The sequence below is a fragment of the Planococcus citri genome, chromosome 4 (genome assembly GCF_950023065.1).
Source record: "Planococcus citri chromosome 4, ihPlaCitr1.1, whole genome shotgun sequence".
Taxonomy (NCBI): Eukaryota; Metazoa; Arthropoda; class Insecta; order Hemiptera; family Pseudococcidae; genus Planococcus; species Planococcus citri.
In genome coordinates, this window is record NC_088680.1 from 5,555,723 (window position 1) to 5,578,383 (window position 22,661).

The following is a 22,661-nucleotide window of genomic DNA, read 5'->3' on the forward strand; positions in this document are numbered from 1 at the left end:
ACCTGCAAAATAAAAAAAAATCGAAGACCCATCGTCCTATTTTTGTGCGATTTGGTGTGGAATGACCCAGCTATGACATTAAAAAAAATTCTTCTCCGGATGATTATTATTTTGTACTTGATGAAGCTTGCTGAAATCGAACCATCATTGATCATACCTAGTAACTTATAAAAAGATAAATGAGAAGGAATTAATATTCGTCTGCTCATAACCCTAGATAACCCTTGAATTTTACTTATCTAATCTTAAAGACGATAGCAAAATTAAGTAGGTAAGTATTAGATTTGACTCAACAATTTCAACATTTTCATTCCTCAAAGTCACCTAAAGAGAAATGTACATTGTACATCCCTAAAGCATGAAATTATTTTCAAAAATTTTTTTGTTTTCATTAATTTGCACATTGCTAACACTATGTCAAAAAAGTGTAAAATCCGATTCAAAGTGAAAAAGGTAAACTATTTGTATATTATTATTGAATATTGTTTTCATTCTGGTGGGTAGGTACTTAGTGATGAAAATTGAAATGTTTTTGAACTCGTAGAAAGTGGATGCTCTACAACAATCATTGAATGCAATGGTAAATGAAGCCGACATCGACAGCACAATCCAATCGAATATTATGACAGCCATCACAGTAGAAATCAAAACTGTCTACGAAGGAATGTACACCTGTGAAGAAAAATACGTTAAACTAGCTGCAGCAAAAGGAGAAGAAATAGGACAGTACCGCAAAAAATTGGTAATTCAATTTTTGATTTTTTCAACTTTCGTTTTGGTTTCAATATAACGGGCAAGGCATAATTTAACATTGCGGTTGTAAATTGAAAGATCTTGACATTTAGATAACACTTTATAGAATTTAGAAATGCTCTGATGAGGAAGATATTTTGTTCACTATTTACTCGTACTACTTTATCGACAAGAATTTGCGTACCTAATCTGAAAAATCTCACTACTCCATCCTTTCCTCTAGTAGGTAGAGGAGAAGAAACATTCTTTCATCTCATTTCGATGGAAATTGTGGCTTAGAGGGCAGCATTTTCGTGTTTTCCTTTTCCAAAATGTCATAAAATTTCCTTTTTAATTTTTATCTGCGATTTGTTGGACTGATTCGTTTTCTAATTTGGTGGGCATTCATCATCAATGCTTCATTTTATACTTGAATTCGTTTTTAAAAAATTTTACCCGAGTCGGTAATTTCAGATTTTTTCATCATGGCCACAAAAAATTCACCCCCAATTATCGAGACGGTTCGAGCTAGGGGCGAAATTAAAATCTTATCACAGTTTATAATGGATGGTATGCCTGTAAATCAGAAAGAAAAAGATCTTTAAGAAAATTCAAAAAATATCCTTCTACTGACAATCTTATAGACTTTAAGAAAAAAAGAGCAATTGCTCGTCAAACAAATCTATCAAAACAAAGGGATAGTTGGACCAAATTCATGTTGAATATCACTCACAGTACTAGTATAAAAGAAATGTGGACTAAAATACAAATATTAAAAGGCTGCTATGTCCCATCTGATGTTTCATATCTTCTCCACAACAATGACATTATTACTTCATTAGATAACATAACCAACACCATGGCTCAATCTTTTTCTAAAGTCTCAGCTACAACTGCTACAAGTTCCTATAGTGAAGCTTTTCAAACAATCAAAAACCAAACTGAAAATTTAGTACTTGATTTTTCATCTGATAAACTTGAACCATACAATGCACCTTTCTCTATAAACGAACTACTGTACTGTTTAAACCACAACATCAAAAATTCATCACCTGGACCAGATGATATTCATCCATATTTATGTTGAAACATCTTTCTGACACCAGTAAAAATGATTTACTAAACCTCTATAATATAATCTGGTCTTCAGATTCCTTTCCTCAAACATGGAAAACTGCAACTGTCATTCCCATACTTAAACCTGAGAAAAATGTTCACCTTCCCCCCAGTTACAGGCCTATTTTCTTAACTTCTGTCCCATGTAAAATTCTAGAAAAAATGGTTATGAAACGTCTTACTTGGTATATTGACTCTACAAATTCCCTCAGTTCTTTTCAAATACTATCAACTAACAATACTGGCAACTCTGTTGAAAAATGATGTTTAATCCTCCTAGCGGCCAGGCAAGTAACTAAATCCTATTAGAAGCATTCTGATTGGTTGAATTGAATTTTGCGGGATAATGATGTTTTATCAGTTCGTTTTTTTAGTTTGTTGTGTGTGTTGTGTGGTACTACTGATATCCGCGAGATTTAAATCGACCAATCACAGCCCTTGACATAAATGCCTATTAATTACTGTTACTTGCCAAGTCGCTCAGATAGCGCCCTTGTTGCGACAAAAACGCCCAATGTATTTTAAATGGAGTTGCCAGTATTGTTAGTTGATAGTATTTGGTTCTTTTCGAAGTGGCTTTCAAAAAAAAAGATCTACTCTGGACCATCTTTTTAGTCTTACACAGGAAATCAATACTGCCTTTCAAAATAAAGAATTTGCACTCTCAGTCTTCTTTGATCTTGAAAAAGCTTTTGATAAAGCATGGAGATACAAAATACTTCAAAAAATATATTCTATAGGGATTCGAGGGCATTTAGCTTAAGGGTAAGGTGCCCTAATGCCGACCACTACTTCAATTCTGACCACCTGCCGATTTCATTCAAATGATGCCGGAAATTTTCCAGAAAAAATATTTCTATTCCTTTTTCACAGACAAAACGAATGACACCAAAATCGTAACCCTAAAATCAAAATTGAATTAGATAGAGCAGAAAATTGGTTTTGAAGGGTCAAAAACTTTTTGGCGCCTCTCACATTGCGTTTTATGACTTCGGTGATTTATGTGATTTTGATTATGTGGGGTATTTTTTGTCAATAAAAAAAGACGAGGAATTCAATGAAATAAGAATTTTTAAAATTTGACAAAGGTAAGTTGAAAAACTTCTCAAAAATTGAAAAGTGCTCTAATGTCGACCACCTCATATTTCTCCTAAATTACAAGCAAATCACATTACCTATACCTACCTTACCTATTAGGGCGGATCTAAAAAATTTACGCAATCTTTGATTTTGCTGAAAATTATGTTGAAGATTTGGAGTTGAAATGGCCCAAAAAAATTTTCAGTTTTCACCTGCCCCTGCTGTGGAATGGTGGTCTCTCAAAGTAGGGTCATTTTGGGGGAAAACACTTGGAATGCTCTCAAAAAATCAGAATGTCTATAGCTATTGCTTAAATGAACGATAAAGTTATGAAAAGTATTTTAATTATTGATTTTGTACTTCTTTTTACACTTTTATTTTTCAATTTCGGGGGTGGTCGGAATTAGGACCAAAAATTTGGAATTCAATTTTTGAGTTGTTGAGGAAAAACTTTTGTAAAAACTTTAGAAATTTATTGATGTCAATGAGCTTTTGGCATGTGTTGGGGGAAGGATCAAGGTGTATTTTAAGCCATTTCCGGGATTTCTATCTCAAAACGTGTTCGTTTGGCAGCCAAAAGAAAAAATGTGGTTGACATTAGAGCACCTTACCCTTACTTTATTCAAAACTTTTTATCAAATCGTACCTTTAGAGTCAGAATTGAAAATACATACTCTGAACTTTTTGATGTTGAAAATGGAGTCCCTCAAGGCTCTGTGCTTAGCACCATACTATTTATACTCCTAATTGATGATATCTGTAGTATTATTCCTCAACCTCTTTCCTTAAAGGCCAGTTGTACAATAATGGTTTAAACCAAGTTTCTCAGTTAAACCAGGTTTAGCTGTTTTTTTGAGTTGTACAAAAATGGTTTGGAGTTTAAACCACAACTAAACCGAGATATTTTTAATCCTCCGATTTTGTTGAGTTAAACCACGGTTTAAGGTGGAACTGCATTGTGATTGGTCGTTTCAACACACTCTCACAGGCAACTGTTATCACTTATTAGTTATGAATAGTGAGAAAATGGAAATGGTTACTTTTTAAATTGAATTTGACATTATCTTCACTATTGAATTAATAATTGCGAATCTGAAACTGAACACAGGGTTTCTATTTTTTGAAGGAGTAATATTAAAACAAGTTAAAGTTGATTTATTTCATTATTTGTTTTTCATATCATTAATAATTCATATCAATCTTTTTCATTTTAGATATTTAAATAAATATGTTCATAGGTAGTTAAATATGTAACAATAATAAAACTTATCATTTTGAAAAAATTAAAAATGTCTCGTTTATTATATTTCAAATTTGCATTTGCCCAAGTTCTCCTTTAATTATTAATTATTTGGTAAGAAACAAAATGTTGTTCGAATGGGAAATGCTGTGAAATGATAATAAACAATATCAAAATTCCCCTGTTGCCAAGCAAACGCCACGAATATGTGCCGTAAAACCGGTTTAAGTAAACTTGACAGTTGCAATTCTTGTGCAACCCACACACCACTAAACCACCCTTACTGGTTTACCTAATCCTAGAGTTAAACCATTATTGTACAACTGGCCTTAAGAATTTTTGCAGATGATATAAACATTTCAATACGTTCAAATAACATCAAACTAGCCTCAGAAATGATCCAAAAAACTCTAAATTGTATCGAAAAATGGGCTGAAACAAATGGACTAACATTTTCTGAATCTAAAACTCACTATATACTTTTTACCAAGAGAAATAAAACCTACCCAGAACCTATCCTTGAATTCAAAGGACATCCTTTAGTTTTTAAACCAACTACCAAATTCCTTGGACTTACTTTTGATAAAAAAACTTACTTGGACACCTCATTTTCTCAACATAAAAGCTCAACTTAACAAACGTCTAAATTTACTAAAAATTGTTAAAAATCCAAAGTATAACCCATCACACCAACTATTACTTCACTTGTACAAAGCTCTAATACGTAGTAAAATTGAATATGGAAGTCCATGCTTTACAAACCTGTCAAATAAAACTACTAACATTCTCAAAACTGTTCAAAATTCCTCCTTGCGCATCTGCATAGGTGCTCTCTATTCGTCTCCAATTGATAGCATTTATTGTGAAGCTACAGAGCTTCCTCCTGATTTTAGGAAAATTCTCATGACAAACAAATTCTTAACAACTGTTGCAAGTAATCCATCTCACCCTCTTCAAAGGTCACTCAATGTCTACAGCTCTCAGCATTTCCTCCATACTTCAGGTCCAATCCCAGAATTTATCAAAAATATGAACAACCTACAAATTAACCTAAAAAACCTAATACATAAACCAATATCTTATCCCCCATGGTCTCTCAAACCTATACAGATGGAATTTTACTTAAGAAACTACCCTAAACATGATCACTCCCCATTATTAATCAAGAGTCATTACTTAGAACTGTTATCAAACTATACTGAATATAACTTATGCTTCACAGATGGTTCAAAGATTTCTAACATTCATACTGGTTATGCTTACTCAATTAATGACAAAGTTCTCAGTTTCAAAATTCACAACTGTGCCTCAATTTTTACTGCTGAACTCACTGCCATAAAACATTGCCTAATAGATATAATTTCCATTCAATCAGGGGTGGAAAACTGAAATGATATTAGTTCCAGTTTCAGTTTCTAGTTTTCAGTTTTCATTTTTTAAGTTCCAGTTTTCAGTTTTCAGTTTCCAGTTTTAATTTTTTTAGTTCCAGTTTCAGTTCCAGTTTCAGTTTTTTCATTTTAGTTCCAGTTAATTTCAGTTTTCAGTTTCAGTTTCAGTTTCAGTTTTCCACCCCTGTCCCAAGGAGCTGTACTTTGCCGTAAAAAAAAGCACTTTGAAATGTTTGCCCTAGAAAAAAACGTGAAACGCAGAAATGCTACGGCTACAGTCATTATAAAAAGGCCTTACGAGCAAAGTCAAAAGAAGAAAAAAAAAAGTTGAAAACTGAAAAAAAAACTGAAATTCCAATCAGTTCCAGTTTCAGTTTTCAGTTTTTAGTTTTCACTTTTTTAGTTCCAGTTCCAGTTCCAGTTCCAGTTTCAGTTTTTTCATTTTAGTTCCAGTTAATTTCAGTTTTCAGTTTCAGTTTTCCACCCCTGCATTCAATCAGAAAATAAAAAATTCTTAATCCAAAGCGACTCACTAAGTTCACTGCTATCCATTCAAAACATTTTTTCTGACCACCCCATAGTCCAAGACATACATAAGTCCCTTTTTAACCTCCAATATTATGATTACTCAATTAGCTTCATGTATGTTCCCAGCCACATAGGTATCACTGGAAACGAAACTGTTGATAGATTAGCAAAAACAGCCGCTGCCCCCTCCCCTCTTACCTCTCTCATTCCTGATGACATTAAATCTCTAATCACTCACAACACATTTACTAACTGGCAGAACTTTTGGTCACAACAAACTTCAAACAAACTCTTCCAACATAAAAAAACTACCCTCCCCTGGAAAAATCTAGGCCACCTAAACAGAAAAGAAGAAATCCTGATTACTAGACTAAGAATAGGCCACACAAAAATTACTCATAACCACTTATACCAAAAAGAACCAAAACCCTCATGCCAATTTTGCAGAAACGAACCCACATCCATCCAACACATACTTTTCAACTGTCCCCAACTAAAACAAAACAGACGTACACTACAGATAAAAGAAAACCCACCTACTATCCCTGACGAACCCTCAGAAATTCAAAAATTCATTTCCCTAATAAAAAACATCAACCTCACAAACCAAATCTAACCCCCCCTTACGGGTGTAATAATCTTGTAATTATAAACACCCCCCCCCCCCAAAAGAAACATTTTAGGTCACACCTCTCAGTTCTTCACAGGTCTTGAAGGGTTAAGATAATATTAAAATTTCAAAAACTTTTCACATTCTGATTGCATACCCAATATTTTAATAACCAGAACCAAATTGCCTGATGTACCTAGCTATTGTTTTATTCTTACAGGGATCGTTCAACGAGACAATCATGCTAGTATGCGCTGGCAGAGATCTAAAATACCGGTTAGAAACCTTTGGTATGGACGTCAATGTAATAGCTGGAACTGCAATAGATCGATCTCCAGAGTTGAGGACAGCATTAAAAAATATGAGGGCATCTGTGAATCGTCGAAAACTAGAGCTTTGTACGTATGTCATGAACCTGTATGATCTCTACATGCGGTACTTACCTCATACTGTAGCCTGGCCCGTTGATGATAAAGGTGATTGGGAAATAGAAGTAAAAATTGCATATCGAGATTTGAAAAAGATACCAGCAAATCAAGAACCGCAAAACCGTGTCACAACGCCTTCGTTGCAAGATTTGATTCTCACATTTCAAGCAGCGGAAGATGAAACCGCTGCAGTTGAAGTATTTAAAAAGCAATGTGCTTCATGCTATTGGTCTTCCATTGACACTGACTTTGTGGATGAACACCATGGGCTGAAAGAGTTAGCGGCGTCGCTTCCGGAAAGCGAAAAAGTACGTCTCACTTCAGATAATGCTTTGGCAGGTATAGACCCTACAGCTAAAACATTGGCCACTAATTTGTTAAAATCCAAAACATATTTTACCATGGATTCCGATGGCGGTAAATGTTATGCGGGTTGCGTTGAAGTTTTTTTTATTTGCGAAAGATGTGGATTACCTTAGTGGCTTGAAAAAACGGATGCACACAAGATGGCCACATCTGGAATATAAGAACGAAGTCTTGGTAGACAGATTTTGTTCGCGTTTTGCCGCCCTTTATAATAAGATAAGCAACACCGACATTCATGCCCCTGGTAAATGCGCACCCGATTCATCACATATTTACAGGTTTATTAAAAAAATGCGACCAGTCCATGAACTAAGGGACAATTTTGTATTTGTAGCTCAGGTTGTAGGAGCAATTTTGTATGATTACGAACCACCTCAAGAATAATCTAGAAAATAGGATAATTCGTTGGTACCTATTTTATACAATTAATTAAACATCTTGTTATCGTTAAATTTAGAATTACTAGGATAGGATAGTTCAGATAAGCGTGATTATTTACAAAGGGGGTTACATGAGAAACTACCTAAGGGGGTTGAATTTAGCCTATGTCTCCTAATGTCACTATACATGGGTGTCCAATCCAATATTAACGAGAACAACTAAAGGTTAGAATAATAATGAAATGAACACCTAACATCATTATTCCGATGATACTCTTTATTGTACTAAAATACAGCAATACTAATATAATTAATGTGTTTAATTATAACGTTCTCGACCTTCGTCCCAATATGTCAATCTATAATCCTTGCCATAAGATTGTTGTCGATCATGTAGTCCAAAAGGACATCCATACCATCCGAAGATGATACAGGTAGGTGAAATAGGTATCAACCAATATACCTATCTACGAGTCAGGATCCTTGCCCTAGGCCCGTGGATACACAATAGTACCAATTAATAGTGCTAACTTAAGATTAACTAGTGGAGACACCACCATGTAAGTACCTACTTACCGAACACTGCCCGTCGTCACACCACCTCTTTCCCTTAGCCTACCCCAATAATAGTGGCTGTCGGTGGCTGCTTTACATTGAGACACACATAACACACACTCTACCTGATGATGTCCAGAATCACCTCAGATAGCCGCAAGAAGAGATAAATAGGTATTCGCAATAGGTATTAATTACATTTACGTTAATTACTCTATCGACGAATGAGTAAATCAATATAGAATTACCACGCTAGAAGTGGAATAAACACGAGTTAAATGCCTCATCGAGAGACTTATACATTTAATTCGACACTATGAAGACACAATGCCACTTGATACCTTACGCTGCAGACGATAGAAAACAAGTGAGGCTCGTGGACAAATTCTCATACAGAGAAGCCACGATCCAGAAGATCTGAGCTCACCCCTTTTTGTACATGATTGACAAATTTATGTATAAAACGGGTGTATTGTGTAAAGATACACGTACCAATGTGATTTATGTGCATATTAATTTTATGCACCGATAGTTCCCACGTTACGACGATTCCCCTAACCAGGTAATCTTTCCGAGAATGTCCACCTAGAGGGTGAAGGCATATTACACTATATCAATCTTATTTTCCATTCATTTTTCTCTTTTCGTTTCTTTTGTAAAAATAACATAAAAATTATTCAGTTTCGATCAAAACTAACTATCCAACACTCAAGTACTATGTATTTCTACAATAAATTATAATATGTCGTATTCTTATCATTGATACGTTATATCTGTATAAGTGTATATAGGTAGATAAAAATGCGGTGAAGTACGAGATGAAGGCAGAAAGGGAAAACCGCAATTCATTGCTGAATTTTATCAGCATCTATCTCTACCATTCTGAAATTAATTTTTCTATATTACATCCGCACCAAAAAAACGTTTAAATTTTCAAACCAAATCGCGATCTGATTATCTTTCGATTGCAATTCAAAATATGTACCTACTTAAGATACATATTTAAAACCGGTATTCATAGTGTTATGTTTCCAAATTCACATGTAGATAATCTATCTCATTTTCAAGTAATGAAATTTCAATTATTGTATAGCTGAGCTCGCTTATCAATATAGACAGCTATCCGATTGGCAATCGAGGTCGTCAGATTTTGGGATATGACTATCAGAATGAATCTGACGACGAAACGGACATTACTTCGCAGGCAACATGGTGCATGGTGGTTTCAAATAGTTTTGAAGCTTCCAGCTACTTTTAGGAAATTTCAATTTTCCAAAAAAACACCATACAACCTTTCGAAAAGTCGCTGGAGGCTCCAAAACGACTTGAAATCCACCAGCAGTCAACTTCGTAGTGTATTGAAATTAGTTTGCAGAATGAGATTCGACTCTCCATCTCAGTTTTATGAAATTTCTCCGAAATTTCAAGTTTCAAAAATCTACTGGAGGCTCCAGTATTTTCCAAAAATGTCGCTGGAGGCTCTAAAATGACTTGAATCCACCTGAAGTCGTCTTCAGAGGGTGTTAAAATTGGAGTGTAGAATACATTTCAGCTTTCCATCTCCATTTAATGAAATTTTGTGAAAATTTAAAGTTTCAAAAATCTGCTAGAGGCTTCAGGAATTTTCAAAAAAGTCGCTGAAGGCTCCAAAACGACTTTTACATAAATTCACCTGCAGTACTTCGTAGCGTATTGAAATCAGTCTTTAGAATAAATTTCAGTTTTACAACTCCAATTTGAGGGAATTTTGTGGACATTTCGAGTTTCAAAAATCTGCTGGAAGCTCCAGAACTGCTCAAAACTGGTTGAAACCGTTTCCAATCGATTTGGCATGTCGAAAATAGGGTATATCCCAAATTTTAGCTTTCTTGGTCAATTTGGTAAAATTTTGATTTTTCCCCTCATTTTTGGCCTAAATTCGATTTTCAAAAATTCACCAAAAATCGAAAAACGCACTTTAGCGCTTGAAATTTTGACAGGTGATGAATTTTTGCATGATCTTTCGGTCTACCTTTGTAAAGTTTGAAAAATTTCGTGCAAGTCCTATGTTGAAACGCAAAATCTGCGATTTCGGCTGACCTGTTAATCAAAATGGCCGCCATTTTGTAAGTAAAGCCAACTTTTTTTTGGGGGAAGTTTGCTTTAAAATGTTCCTTAGGATGTCCCCTTTAAGAAAAAAGTTGTCCCGGAGGATCGGCGGGGGGGGGGGGGGTGCAATTACTCCTATTGTCATATGCCGGACTGATACATAAAAAATAAACGGAAGCAATGAGAAACACGAATCACAAGAAGATACTACCTACACAATTTATTTACGTACATAGTAATAAATATTCACAGCAAAAAATCAAAAAGTCGCTGGAGGCTTCAGAACGAATTGAAATTCACCAGCAGTACTTCGTAGCGTATTGAAATCAGTTTTTAGAATAAATTTCAGCTTTACTACTCCAATCTGATGTCGCTGGAGGCTCTAAAATGACTTGAACACACCTGAAGTCGTCTTCAGAGGGTGTTAAAATTAGTTTGCAGAATGTGTTTCAACTCTCCATCTCAGTTTAATGAAATTTTGAGGAAATTTCAAGTTTCAAAAATCTATTGGAGGTTCCAGTAATTTTCAAAAATGTCGCTGGAGGCTCTAAAATGACGTGAACCCACCTGAAGTCGTCTTCAGGGAGTGTTAAAATTGGAGTGAAGAGTAAATTTCAGCTTTTCGTCTCCATTTAATGAAATTTTGTGAAAATGTAAAGGTTCAAAAATCAGCTGGATGCTCCAGTTATTTTCAAAAAAGTCGCTGGAGGCTCTAAAATGACTTGAACCCACCTGAAGTCTTCTTCAGAGGGTGTTAAAATTAGTTTGCAGAATGAGTTTTGAGTCTCCATCTCAGTTTGATGAAATTTCAGGGAAATTTCAAGTTTCAAAAATCTACTGGAGGCTACAGTAATTTTCAAAAATGCCGCTGGAGACTCTAAAATGACTTGAACCCACCTGAAGTCGTCTTCAGAGGGTGTTAAAATTGGAGTGTAGAATAAATTTCAGCTTTCCATCTCCATTTTTAAATGAAATTTTGTGAAAATTCAGCTTTACAACTCCAATTTGATGGAATTTTGTGGGAATTTCGAGTTTCAAAAATCTGCTGGAGGCTCCAGAACTGCTCAAAACGGGTTGAATACGTTTCCAATCGATTTGGCTTGTCGGAAATAAGGTATATCCGAAATTTCAGTTTTCTTGGTCAATTTGGTAAAATTTTGATTTTTCCCCCCATTTTTGGCCTAAATTCGATTTTCAAAAATTCACCAAAAATCGAAAAACGCACTTTAGCGCTTGAAATTTTGATAGGTGATGAATTTTTGCATGATCTTTCGATCTACCTTTGTAAAGTTTGAAAAATTTCGTGCAAGTCCTATGTTGAAACGCAAAATCTGCGATTTCGGCTGACCTGTTAATCAAAATGGCCGCCATTTTGTAAGTAAGGCCAACTTTTTTTTTGGCAACTTTTCATTAAAATGTTCCTTAGGATGTCCCCTTTAAGAAAAATGTTGTCCCGGAGGATCGGCGGGGGGGGGGTGCAATTACTCCTATTGTCATATGCCGGACTGATACATAAAAAATAAACCGAAGCAATGAGAAACACGAATCACAAGAAGATAATACACAATTTATTTACATACATAGTAATAAATATTCACAGCAAAAAATATCACAAATCAAGTCTTGAAAACAAAATAAGTATTTTATTAAATCGTTCCGACGGTAATAACAAATATTTATAATTGTGAAATAGAAAATATTCGAAGAATCCGCATAATACAACCAAATTATACAATCAAATCGGCGGTGATAAAGTACCTATACAAAATACGTATAAAAAAATTCAACTATGAACCGAATAATTTTTACTAGATAGGTACGATTAATTAATCAATAATTTATCTTTTTTATCAATCTTATGGTTAGGTCCTTCGAGATTATCGTGGTAACTGATCACCGAACCACCTGTAGCTGGTTTCAAAAATTGAGACGCTACGTCTATCATTGGAGCAGCTGTTTCGTTTTCTATTCCAATCGTTGGCAGGTTAGGAGATAGCTTCGAGTATAGACCCGATGAGAATACATCTTTCGAGTCTTTGGGTACGGTTACGGGTAATGTCTGTTGAAGAAATCAAAATTTATTTTATATCGATATTATTGGTAGGTAGGTAGGTACTAATTAGGTTTAGGAAATGAACCAGAGTTGTAACACATACGGTAGTGTTTTCTTCCGGTTTGAAAGTTTCTTGGTGTTGGAGTAGTTGGGGTAAGACTATACTGGAGTTGTCAGGTTTATTATTCGCTCTGGTAATGTCTTGATATTTTTTCAATTTGAATAGAGCGAGTTTTAATCGTTTGTAGTTGAATTTAATGTTTAATTCTTCTTCGAGCTGAAATCATCGAATTCAACATAATCAATCAGTGTTCTAGGTACCTACATGAACTGAACAATGTACCTAGGTAAATGATGAGTTAGGTAACTTACAGCTTTGACTTGCTGCAAAAGAGCAGCGGAATCAATTCCATCGTTGATAGTTTCCATCTTTTGTAAAAGCTTCTTCCAAACACTTTTATGTAATCCTCGATCAGCCGAATTTTCCAAAACATTCACGTCTTCGTTGTTCAACTTCTTCAGTAAACTCGAAACTCTATACAATTGAGAATTCATTAATTATAGGTACGACAGACGATAATCACGATCGATGTTCGGTTTCCGCCTCTTATATAGATCATGAATATTAATTAAAAACAAACCTTTCAGGAGCCAGTTGACTGGAATTACCAGAATTGTTCGACTGAAGTTGTAATCCGTCAATAGTTACGTTAAAAGTATCGGTAATTAATCCGGAATCGAACTCATCGCCTTCTAAATCTTCTTCGGATGGCAGTTTCTGGATAGATTGATCTTTACATGAGCCACAATTACAGTCGTGGATGTATTCCACGTATTTGGTTAGATTCTGATTCTTGAAGTTTCCTTCGGTGCATTCCAAAGTGACCTGAGATGAGAAAAGAACTTAAAGAGGTGAATTTTTTGGACACAGATTGGTAGGTAAATAATGTTGATGGAACGATAATATGATTTCTGACCTTTTTCCAAGTCGTGTGACCAGGTTGACAAGAATCACAGTATGGGAGAACATCTCCTGGTGTATCTGGAACTGTTCTGGGTACAATGTAGCTGAAGCAAGTTCCTACGCAGACATTATTGTCCATTTTGACCGAACTGCAGCCTGGATGACCGACCACTTGAACGATGGCTGTGGTTTTACACCAAGAGTGTTTGTCCGGATATAAGACTATGTTATGGATCTGCAAAGAGTAAGATTTATTTAATAATAACCTAAATAAATGGACATTTTCATGTAGGTATCAGCAAGGATGAGATTGAAAAAAGACTGTTTTACAATAATCAGAGTATATGCACCAGAAGAGAGAAGTGAGGAACAAAACGAAGAGTTCTACGAGCAACTACAGAAGGCAGTACAAGCAGTATATCCAGAAGATAAATTGATAGCAGGAGACTTGAATGCTCAGGTAGAAGATACGCGCAGGGATCGCGGAGTGGAGCGGAGGTGGAGGGTAGGAGCCCCCCGCGGAGGGTACCCTTTTTTGGCCTTGCTCCGGGAGCCGGAGCCAGAGCAAGAGGTACTTGAAATTTTTCAAGTGGAGCTGAAGGTGGAGGCGGAGGTACTTATAAATAATCTCCGGAGCTGGAGCCGGAGGTATTTCTTTTTCAAATTTGGGAGCCGGAGCTGGAGGCGGAGGCACTGACCCCCTACCTCCACGATCCCTGGATACGCGTGTAAAGACAGTAACTATAGATTTTTGCACTATCAATGGACTAAGAATCATGAATACATTCTACCACCACAAAAAAGATCACAAGATGACACAGAGCAATACAAGAGGACAAAGCTCAATGATAGTGAGCAGCACACCCCCCAATTTTCCCAAACACCCGCCAACTCCTCCCAGAACTTGTGCACACTTCAGAATTTTCCCAAAAACACCAGAACATCTCTGAGCACGCATTCGTACCCCTGAATTTTCCCAAACACACCCGAACATCTCTGAGCACGCGTTCACACCCCTGAATTTTACCAAACACACCCGAACATCATTGAGCACGCATTCGCACCCCTGAATTTTCTCAAACACACCCGAACATGTCTGAGCAATCTCCGAGCACGCATTCGCACCCCTGAATTTTCCCTAACACACCCGAACATCTTTGAGCATGCATTCGCACCCCTGAATTTTTTCAAACACACCCGAACATCTCGGAGCAATCTCTGAGCACGCATTCACACCCCTGAATTTTCCCAAACACACCCGAACATCTCTGAGCACGCATTCGCACCTCTGAATTTTCTCAAACACACCCGAACATGTCTGAGCAATCTCTGAGCAAGCATTCGCACCCATGAATCTTCCCAAACACACCCGAACATCTTTGAGCATGCATTCGCACCCCTGAATTTTCTCAAACACACCCGAACACGTCTGAGCAATCTCTGAGCACGCATTCGCACCCCTGAATTTTCCCAAACACACCCGAACATCTTTGAGCCTGCATTCGCACCCCTGAATTTTTTCAAACACACCCGAACATCTCTGAGCAATCTCTGAGCACGCATTCACATCCCTGAATTTTCCCAAACACACCCGAACATCTCTGAGCATGCATTCACACCCCTGAATTTTCCCAAACGCACCCGAACATCTCTGAGCACACATTCACACCCCTGAATTTTCCCAAACACACCCAAACATCTTTGAGCACGCATTCGCACCTCTGAATTTTCTCAAACACACCCGAACATCTCTGAGCAATCTCTGAGCACGCATTCACACCCCTGAATTTTCCCAAACACACCCGAACATCTTTGAGCACGCATTCGCACCCCTGAATTTTCCCAAACGCACCCGAACATCTCTGAGCACACATTCACACCCCTGAATTTTCCCAAACACACCCGAACATCTTTGAGCACGCATTCGCACCTCTGAATTTTCTCAAACACACCCGAACATCTTTGAGCATGCATTCGCACCCCTGAATTTTCTCAAACACACCCGAACATGTCTGAGCAATCTCTGAGCAAGCATTCGCACCCATGAATCTTCCCAAACACACCCAAACATCTCTGAGCAATCTCTGAGCACGCATTCACACCCCTGAATTTTCCCAAACGCACCCGAACATCTCTGAGCACGCATTCACACCCCTGAATTTTCCCAAAAACACCCGAACATCTCTGAGCAATCTCTGAGCACGCATTCGCACCCCTGAATTTTCCCAAACACACCCGAACATCTTTGAGCATGCATTCGCACCCCTGAATTTTTTCAAACACACCCGAACATCTCTGAGCAATCTCTGAGCACGCATTCACACCCCTGAATTTTCCCAAACACACCCGAACATCTCTGAGCACGCATTCACACCCCTGAATTTTCCCAAAAACACCCGAACATCTCTGAGCAATCTCTGAGCACGCATTCACACCCCTGAATTTTCCCAAACGCACCCGAACATCTCTGAGCACGCATTCACACCCCTGAATTTTCCCAAAAACACCCGAACATCTCTGAGCAATCTCTGAGCACGCATTCGCACCCCTGAATTTTCCCAAACACACCCGAACATCTTTGAGCATGCATTCGCACCCCTGAATTTTCTCAAACACACCCGAACATGTCTGAGCAATCTCTGAGCAAGCATTCGCACCCCTGAATTTTCCCAAACACACCCGAACATCTTTGAGCATGCATTCGCACCTCTGAATTTTTTCAAACACACCCGAACATCTCTGAGCAATCTCTGAGCACGCATTCGCACCCCTGAATTTTCCCAAACACACCCGAACATCTTTGAGCCTGCATTCGCACCCCTGAATTTTCTCAAACACACCCGAACACGTCTGAGCAATCTCTGAGCACGCAATCGCACCCCTGAATTTTCCCAAACACACCCGAACATCTTTGAGCCTGCATTCGCACCCCTGAAATTTTTCAAACACACCCGAACATCTCTGAGCAATCTCTGAGCACGCATTCACACCCCTGAATTTTCCCAAACACACCCGAACATCTCTGAGCATGCATTCACACCCCTGAATTTTCCCAAACGCACCCGAACATCTCTGAGCACACATTCACACCCCTGAATTTTCCCAAACACACCCAAACATCTTTGAGCACGCATTCGCACCTCTGAATTTTCTCAAACACACCCGAACATGTCTGAGCAATCTCTGAGCAAGCATTCGCACCCATGAATCTTCCCAAACACACCCAAACATCTCTGAGCAATCTCTGAGCACGCATTCGCACCCCTGAATTTTCCCAAACACACCCGAACATCTTTGAGCACGCATTCGCACCCCTGAATTTTCCCAAACACACCCAAACATCTCTGAGCAATCTCTGAGCACGCATTCGCACCCCTGAATTTTCCCAAACGCACCCGAACATCTCTGAGCAATCTCTGAGCACGCATTCGCACCCCTGAATTTTCCCAAACACACCCGAACATCTTTGAGCATGCATTCGCACCCCTGAATTTTCTCAAACACACCCGAACATGTCTGAGCAATCTCTGAGCAAGCATTCGCACCCCTGAATTTTCCCAAACACACCCGAACATCTTTGAGCATGCATTCGCACCCCTGAATTTTCTCAAACACACCCGAACATGTCTGAGCAATCTCTGAGCAAGCATTCGCACCCCTGAATTTTCCCAAACACACCCGAACATCTTTGAGCATGCATTCGCACCCCTGAATTTTTTCAAACACACCCGAACATCTCTGAGCAATCTCTGAGCACGCATTCACACCCCTGAATTTTCCCAAACACACCCGAACATCTTTGAGCACGCATTCGCACCCCTGAATTTTCCCAAACGCACCCGAACATCTCTGAGCACACATTCACACCCCTGAATTTTCCCAAACACACCCGAACATCTTTGAGCACGCATTCGCACCTCTGAATTTTCTCAAACACACCCGAACATCTTTGAGCATGCATTCGCACCCCTGAATTTTCTCAAACACACCCGAACATGTCTGAGCAATCTCTGAGCAAGCATTCGCACCCATGAATCTTCCCAAACACACCCAAACATCTCTGAGCAATCTCTGAGCACGCATTCACACCCCTGAATTTTCCCAAACGCACCCGAACATCTCTGAGCACGCATTCACACCCCTGAATTTTCCCAAAAACACCCGAACATCTCTGAGCAATCTCTGAGCACGCATTCGCACCCCTGAATTTTCCCAAACACACCCGAACATCTTTGAGCATGCATTCGCACCCCTGAATTTTCTCAAACACACCCGAACATGTCTGAGCAATCTCTGAGCAAGCATTCGCACCCCTGAATTTTCCCAAACACACCCGAACATCTTTGAGCATGCATTCGCACCCCTGAATTTTTTCAAACACACCCGAACATCTCTGAGCAATCTCTGAGCACGCATTCACACCCCTGAATTTTCCCAAACACACCCGAACATGTCTGAGCAATCTCTGAGCAAGCATTCGCACCCCTGAATTTTCCCAAACGCACCCGAACATCTCTGAGCACACATTCACACCCCTGAATTTTCCCAAACACACCCAAACATCTTTGAGCACGCATTCGCACCTCTGAATTTTCTCAAACACACCCGAACATGTCTGAGCAATCTCTGAGCAAGCATTCGCACCCATGAATCTTCCCAAACACACCCAAACATCTCTGAGCAATCTCTGAGCACGCATTCGCACCCCTGAATTTTCCCAAACTCACCCGAACATCTTTGAGCACGCATTCGCACCCCTGAATTTTCCCAAACACACCCAAACATCTCTGAGCAATCTCTGAGCACGCATTCGCACCCCTGAATTTTCCCAAACGCACCCGAACATCTCTGAGCAATCTCTGAGCACGCATTCGCACCCCTGAATTTTCCCAAACACACCCGAACATCTTTGAGCATGCATTCGCACCCCTGAATTTTCTCAAACACACCCGAACATGTCTGAGCAATCTCTGAGCAAGCATTCGCACCCCTGAATTTTCCCAAACACACCCGAACATCTTTGAGCATGCATTCGCACCCCTGAATTTTCTCAAACACACCCGAACATGTCTGAGCAATCTCTGAGCAAGCATTCGCACCCCTGAATTTTCCCAAACACACCCGAACATCTTTGAGCATGCATTCGCACCCCTGAATTTTTTCAAACACACCCGAACATCTCTGAGCAATCTCTGAGCACGCATTCACACCCCTGAATTTTCCCAAACACACCCGAACATCTTTGAGCACGCATTCGCACCCCTGAATTTTCCCAAACGCACCCGAACATCTCTGAGCACACATTCACACCCCTGAATTTTCCCAAACACACCCGAACATCTTTGAGCACGCATTCGCACCTCTGAATTTTCTCAAACACACCCGAACATCTTTGAGCATGCATTCGCACCCCTGAATTTTCTCAAACACACCCGAACATGTCTGAGCAATCTCTGAGCAAGCATTCGCACCCATGAATCTTCCCAAACACACCCAAACATCTCTGAGCAATCTCTGAGCACGCATTCACACCCCTGAATTTTCCCAAACGCACCCGAACATCTCTGAGCACGCATTCACACCCCTGAATTTTCCCAAAAACACCCGAACATCTCTGAGCAATCTCTGAGCACGCATTCGCACCCCTGAATTTTCCCAAACACACCCGAACATCTTTGAGCATGCATTCGCACCCCTGAATTTTCTCAAACACACCCGAACATGTCTGAGCAATCTCTGAGCAAGCATTCGCACCCCTGAATTTTCCCAAACACACCCGAACATCTTTGAGCATGCATTCGCACCCCTGAATTTTTTCAAACACACCCGAACATCTCTGAGCAATCTCTGAGCACGCATTCACACCCCTGAATTTTCCCAAACACACCCGAACATGTCTGAGCAATCTCTGAGCAAGCATTCGCACCCCTGAATTTTTTCAAACACACCCGAACATCTCTGAGCAATCTCTGAGCACGCATTCACACCCCTGAATTTTCCCAAACACACCCGAACATCTCTGAGCACGCATTCACACCCCTGAATTTTCCCAAAAACACCCGAACATCTCTGAGCAATCTCTGAGCACGCATTCACACCCCTGAATTTTCCCAAACGCACCCGAACATCTCTGAGCACGCATTCACACCCCTGAATTTTCCCAAAAACACCCGAACATCTCTGAGCAATCTCTGAGCACGCATTCGCACCCCTGAATTTTCCCAAACACACCCGAACATCTTTGAGCATGCATTCGCACCCCTGAATTTTCTCAAACACACCCGAACATGTCTGAGCAATCTCTGAGCAAGCATTCGCACCCCTGAATTTTCCCAAACACACCCGAACATCTTTGAGCATGCATTCGCACCTCTGAATTCTTTCAAACACACCCGAACATCTCTGAGCAATCTCTGAGCACGCATTCGCACCCCTGAATTTTCCCAAACACACCCGAACATCTTTGAGCCTGCATTCGCACCCCTGAATTTTCTCAAACACACCCGAACACGTCTGAGCAATCTCTGAGCACGCATTCGCACCCCTGAATTTTCCCAAACACACCCGAACATGTCTGAGCAATCTCTGAGCAAGCATTCGCACCCCTGAATTTTCCCAAACACACCCGAACATCTTTGAGCATGCATTCGCACCCCTGAATTTTTTCAAACACACCCGAACATCTCTGAGCAATCTCTGAGCACGCATTCACACCCCTGAATTTTCCCAAACACACCCGAACATCTTTGAGCACGCATTCGCACCCCTGAATTTTCCCAAACGCACCCGAACATCTCTGAGCACACATTCACACCCCTGAATTTTCCCAAACACACCCGAACATCTTTGAGCACGCATTCGCACCTCTGAATTTTCTCAAACACACCCGAACATCTTTGAGCATGCATTCGCACCCCTGAATTTTCTCAAACACACCCGAACATGTCTGAGCAATCTCTGAGCAAGCATTCGCACCCATGAATCTTCCCAAACACACCCAAACATCTCTGAGCAATCTCTGAGCACGCATTCACACCCCTGAATTTTCCCAAACGCACCCGAACATCTCTGAGCACGCATTCACACCCCTGAATTTTCCCAAAAACACCCGAACATCTCTGAGCAATCTCTGAGCACGCATTCGCACCCCTGAATTTTCCCAAACACACCCGAACATCTTTGAGCATGCATTCGCACCCCTGAATTTTCTCAAACACACCCGAACATGTCTGAGCAATCTCTGAGCAAGCATTCGCACCCCTGAATTTTCCCAAACACACCCGAACATCTTTGAGCATGCATTCGCACCCCTGAATTTTTTCAAACACACCCGAACATCTCTGAGCAATCTCTGAGCACGCATTCACACCCCTGAATTTTCCCAAACACACCCGAACATGTCTGAGCAATCTCTGAGCAAGCATTCGCACCCCTGAATTTTTTCAAACGCACCCGAACATCTCTGAGCACGCATTCACACCCCTGAATTTTCCCAAAAACACCCGAACATCTCTGAGCAATCTCTGAGCACGCATTCGCACCCCTGAATTTTCCCAAACACACCCGAACATCTTTGAGCATGCATTCGCACCCCTGAATTTTCTCAAACACACCCGAACATGTCTGAGCAATCTCTGAGCAAGCATTCGCACCCCTGAATTTTCCCAAACACACCCGAACATCTTTGAGCATGCATTCGCACCTCTGAATTTTTTCAAACACACCCGAACATCTCTGAGCAATCTCTGAGCACGCATTCGCACCCCTGAATTTTCCCAAACACACCCGAACATCTTTGAGCCTGCATTCGCACCCCTGAATTTTCTCAAACACACCCGAACACGTCTGAGCAATCTCTGAGCACGCATTCGCACCCCTGAATTTTCCCAAACACACCCGAACATCTTTGAGCCTGCATTCGCACCCCTGAATTTTTTCAAACACACCCGAACATCTCTGAGCAATCTCTGAGCACGCATTCACACCCCTGAATTTTCCCAAACACACCCGAACATCTCTGAGCATGCATTCACACCCCTGAATTTTCCCAAACGCACCCGAACATCTCTGAGCACGCATTCACACCCCTGAATTTTCCCAAAAACACCCGAACATCTCTGAGCAATCTCTGAGCACGCATTCGCACCCCTGAATTTTCCCAAACACACCCGAACATCTTTGAGCATGCATTCGCACCCCTGAATTTTCTCAAACACACCCGAACATGTCTGAGCAATCTCTGAGCAAGCATTCGCACCCCTGAATTTTCCCAAACACACCCGAACATCTTTGAGCATGCATTCGCACCCCTGAATTTTTTCAAACACACCCGAACATCTCTGAGCAATCTCTGAGCACGCATTCACACCCCTGAATTTTCCCAAACACACCCGAACATGTCTGAGCAATCTCTGAGCAAGCATTCGCACCCCTGAATTTTTTCAAACACACCCGAACATCTCTGAGCAATCTCTGAGCACGCATTCACACCCCTGAATTTTCCCAAACACACCCGAACATCTCTGAGCACGCATTCACACCCCTGAATTTTCCCAAAAACACCCGAACATCTCTGAGCAATCTCTGAGCACGCATTCACACCCCTGAATTTTCCCAAACGCACCCGAACATCTCTGAGCACGCATTCACACCCCTGAATTTTCCCAAAAACACCCGAACATCTCTGAGCAATCTCTGAGCACGCATTCGCACCCCTGAATTTTCCCAAACACACCCGAACATCTTTGAGCATGCATTCGCACCCCTGAATTTTCTCAAACACACCCGAACATGTCTGAGCAATCTCTGAGCAAGCATTCGCACCCCTGAATTTTCCCAAACACACCCGAACATCTTTGAGCATGCATTCGCACCTCTGAATTTTTTCAAACACACCCGAACATCTCTGAGCAATCTCTGAGCACGCATTCGCACCCCTGAATTTTCCCAAACACACCCGAACATCTTTGAGCCTGCATTCGCACCCCTGAATTTTCTCAAACACACCCGAACACGTCTGAGCAATCTCTGAGCACGCATTCGCACCCCTGAATTTTCCCAAACACACCCGAACATGTCTGAGCAATCTCTGAGCAAGCATTCGCACCCCTGAATTTTCCCAAACACACCCGAA

At 40.2% G+C, this 22,661-nt stretch overlaps 2 protein-coding genes across 3 annotated transcripts in view; one reads left to right on the forward strand and one right to left on the reverse strand.

Moving 5' to 3' along the window:
* The window catches only part of LOC135845720 (uncharacterized), a 75,088-nt gene that overhangs the window by 19,089 nt on the left and 33,338 nt on the right, over positions 1-22,661 (reverse strand). Inside the window, exons 3-7 of one of the 2 annotated variants that reach the window (XM_065364514.1) lie at positions 13,542-13,763; positions 13,206-13,450; positions 12,937-13,099; positions 12,668-12,841; positions 12,058-12,570 (exon numbers count right to left, since the gene is read on the reverse strand). In XM_065364514.1, coding sequence (XP_065220586.1) covers positions 12,334-12,570; positions 12,668-12,841; positions 12,937-13,099; positions 13,206-13,450; positions 13,542-13,763 — 1,041 coding nt within the window. In that variant the 3' untranslated portion in view covers positions 12,058-12,333. Of the gene's footprint in view, positions 1-12,057; positions 12,571-12,667; positions 12,842-12,936; positions 13,100-13,205; positions 13,451-13,541; positions 13,764-22,661 lie in introns of those variants that run through there. The other variant, XM_065364515.1, reaches the window with a different exon arrangement.
* LOC135843597 (uncharacterized) lies at positions 302-8,178 on the forward strand. The gene is made up of 3 exons (XM_065361534.1): positions 302-453; positions 545-742; positions 6,915-8,178. Exons 1-3 carry the CDS (start codon positions 415-417, stop codon positions 7,599-7,601), a joined length of 924 nt encoding a protein of 307 aa, XP_065217606.1. The 5' UTR covers positions 302-414; the 3' UTR covers positions 7,602-8,178.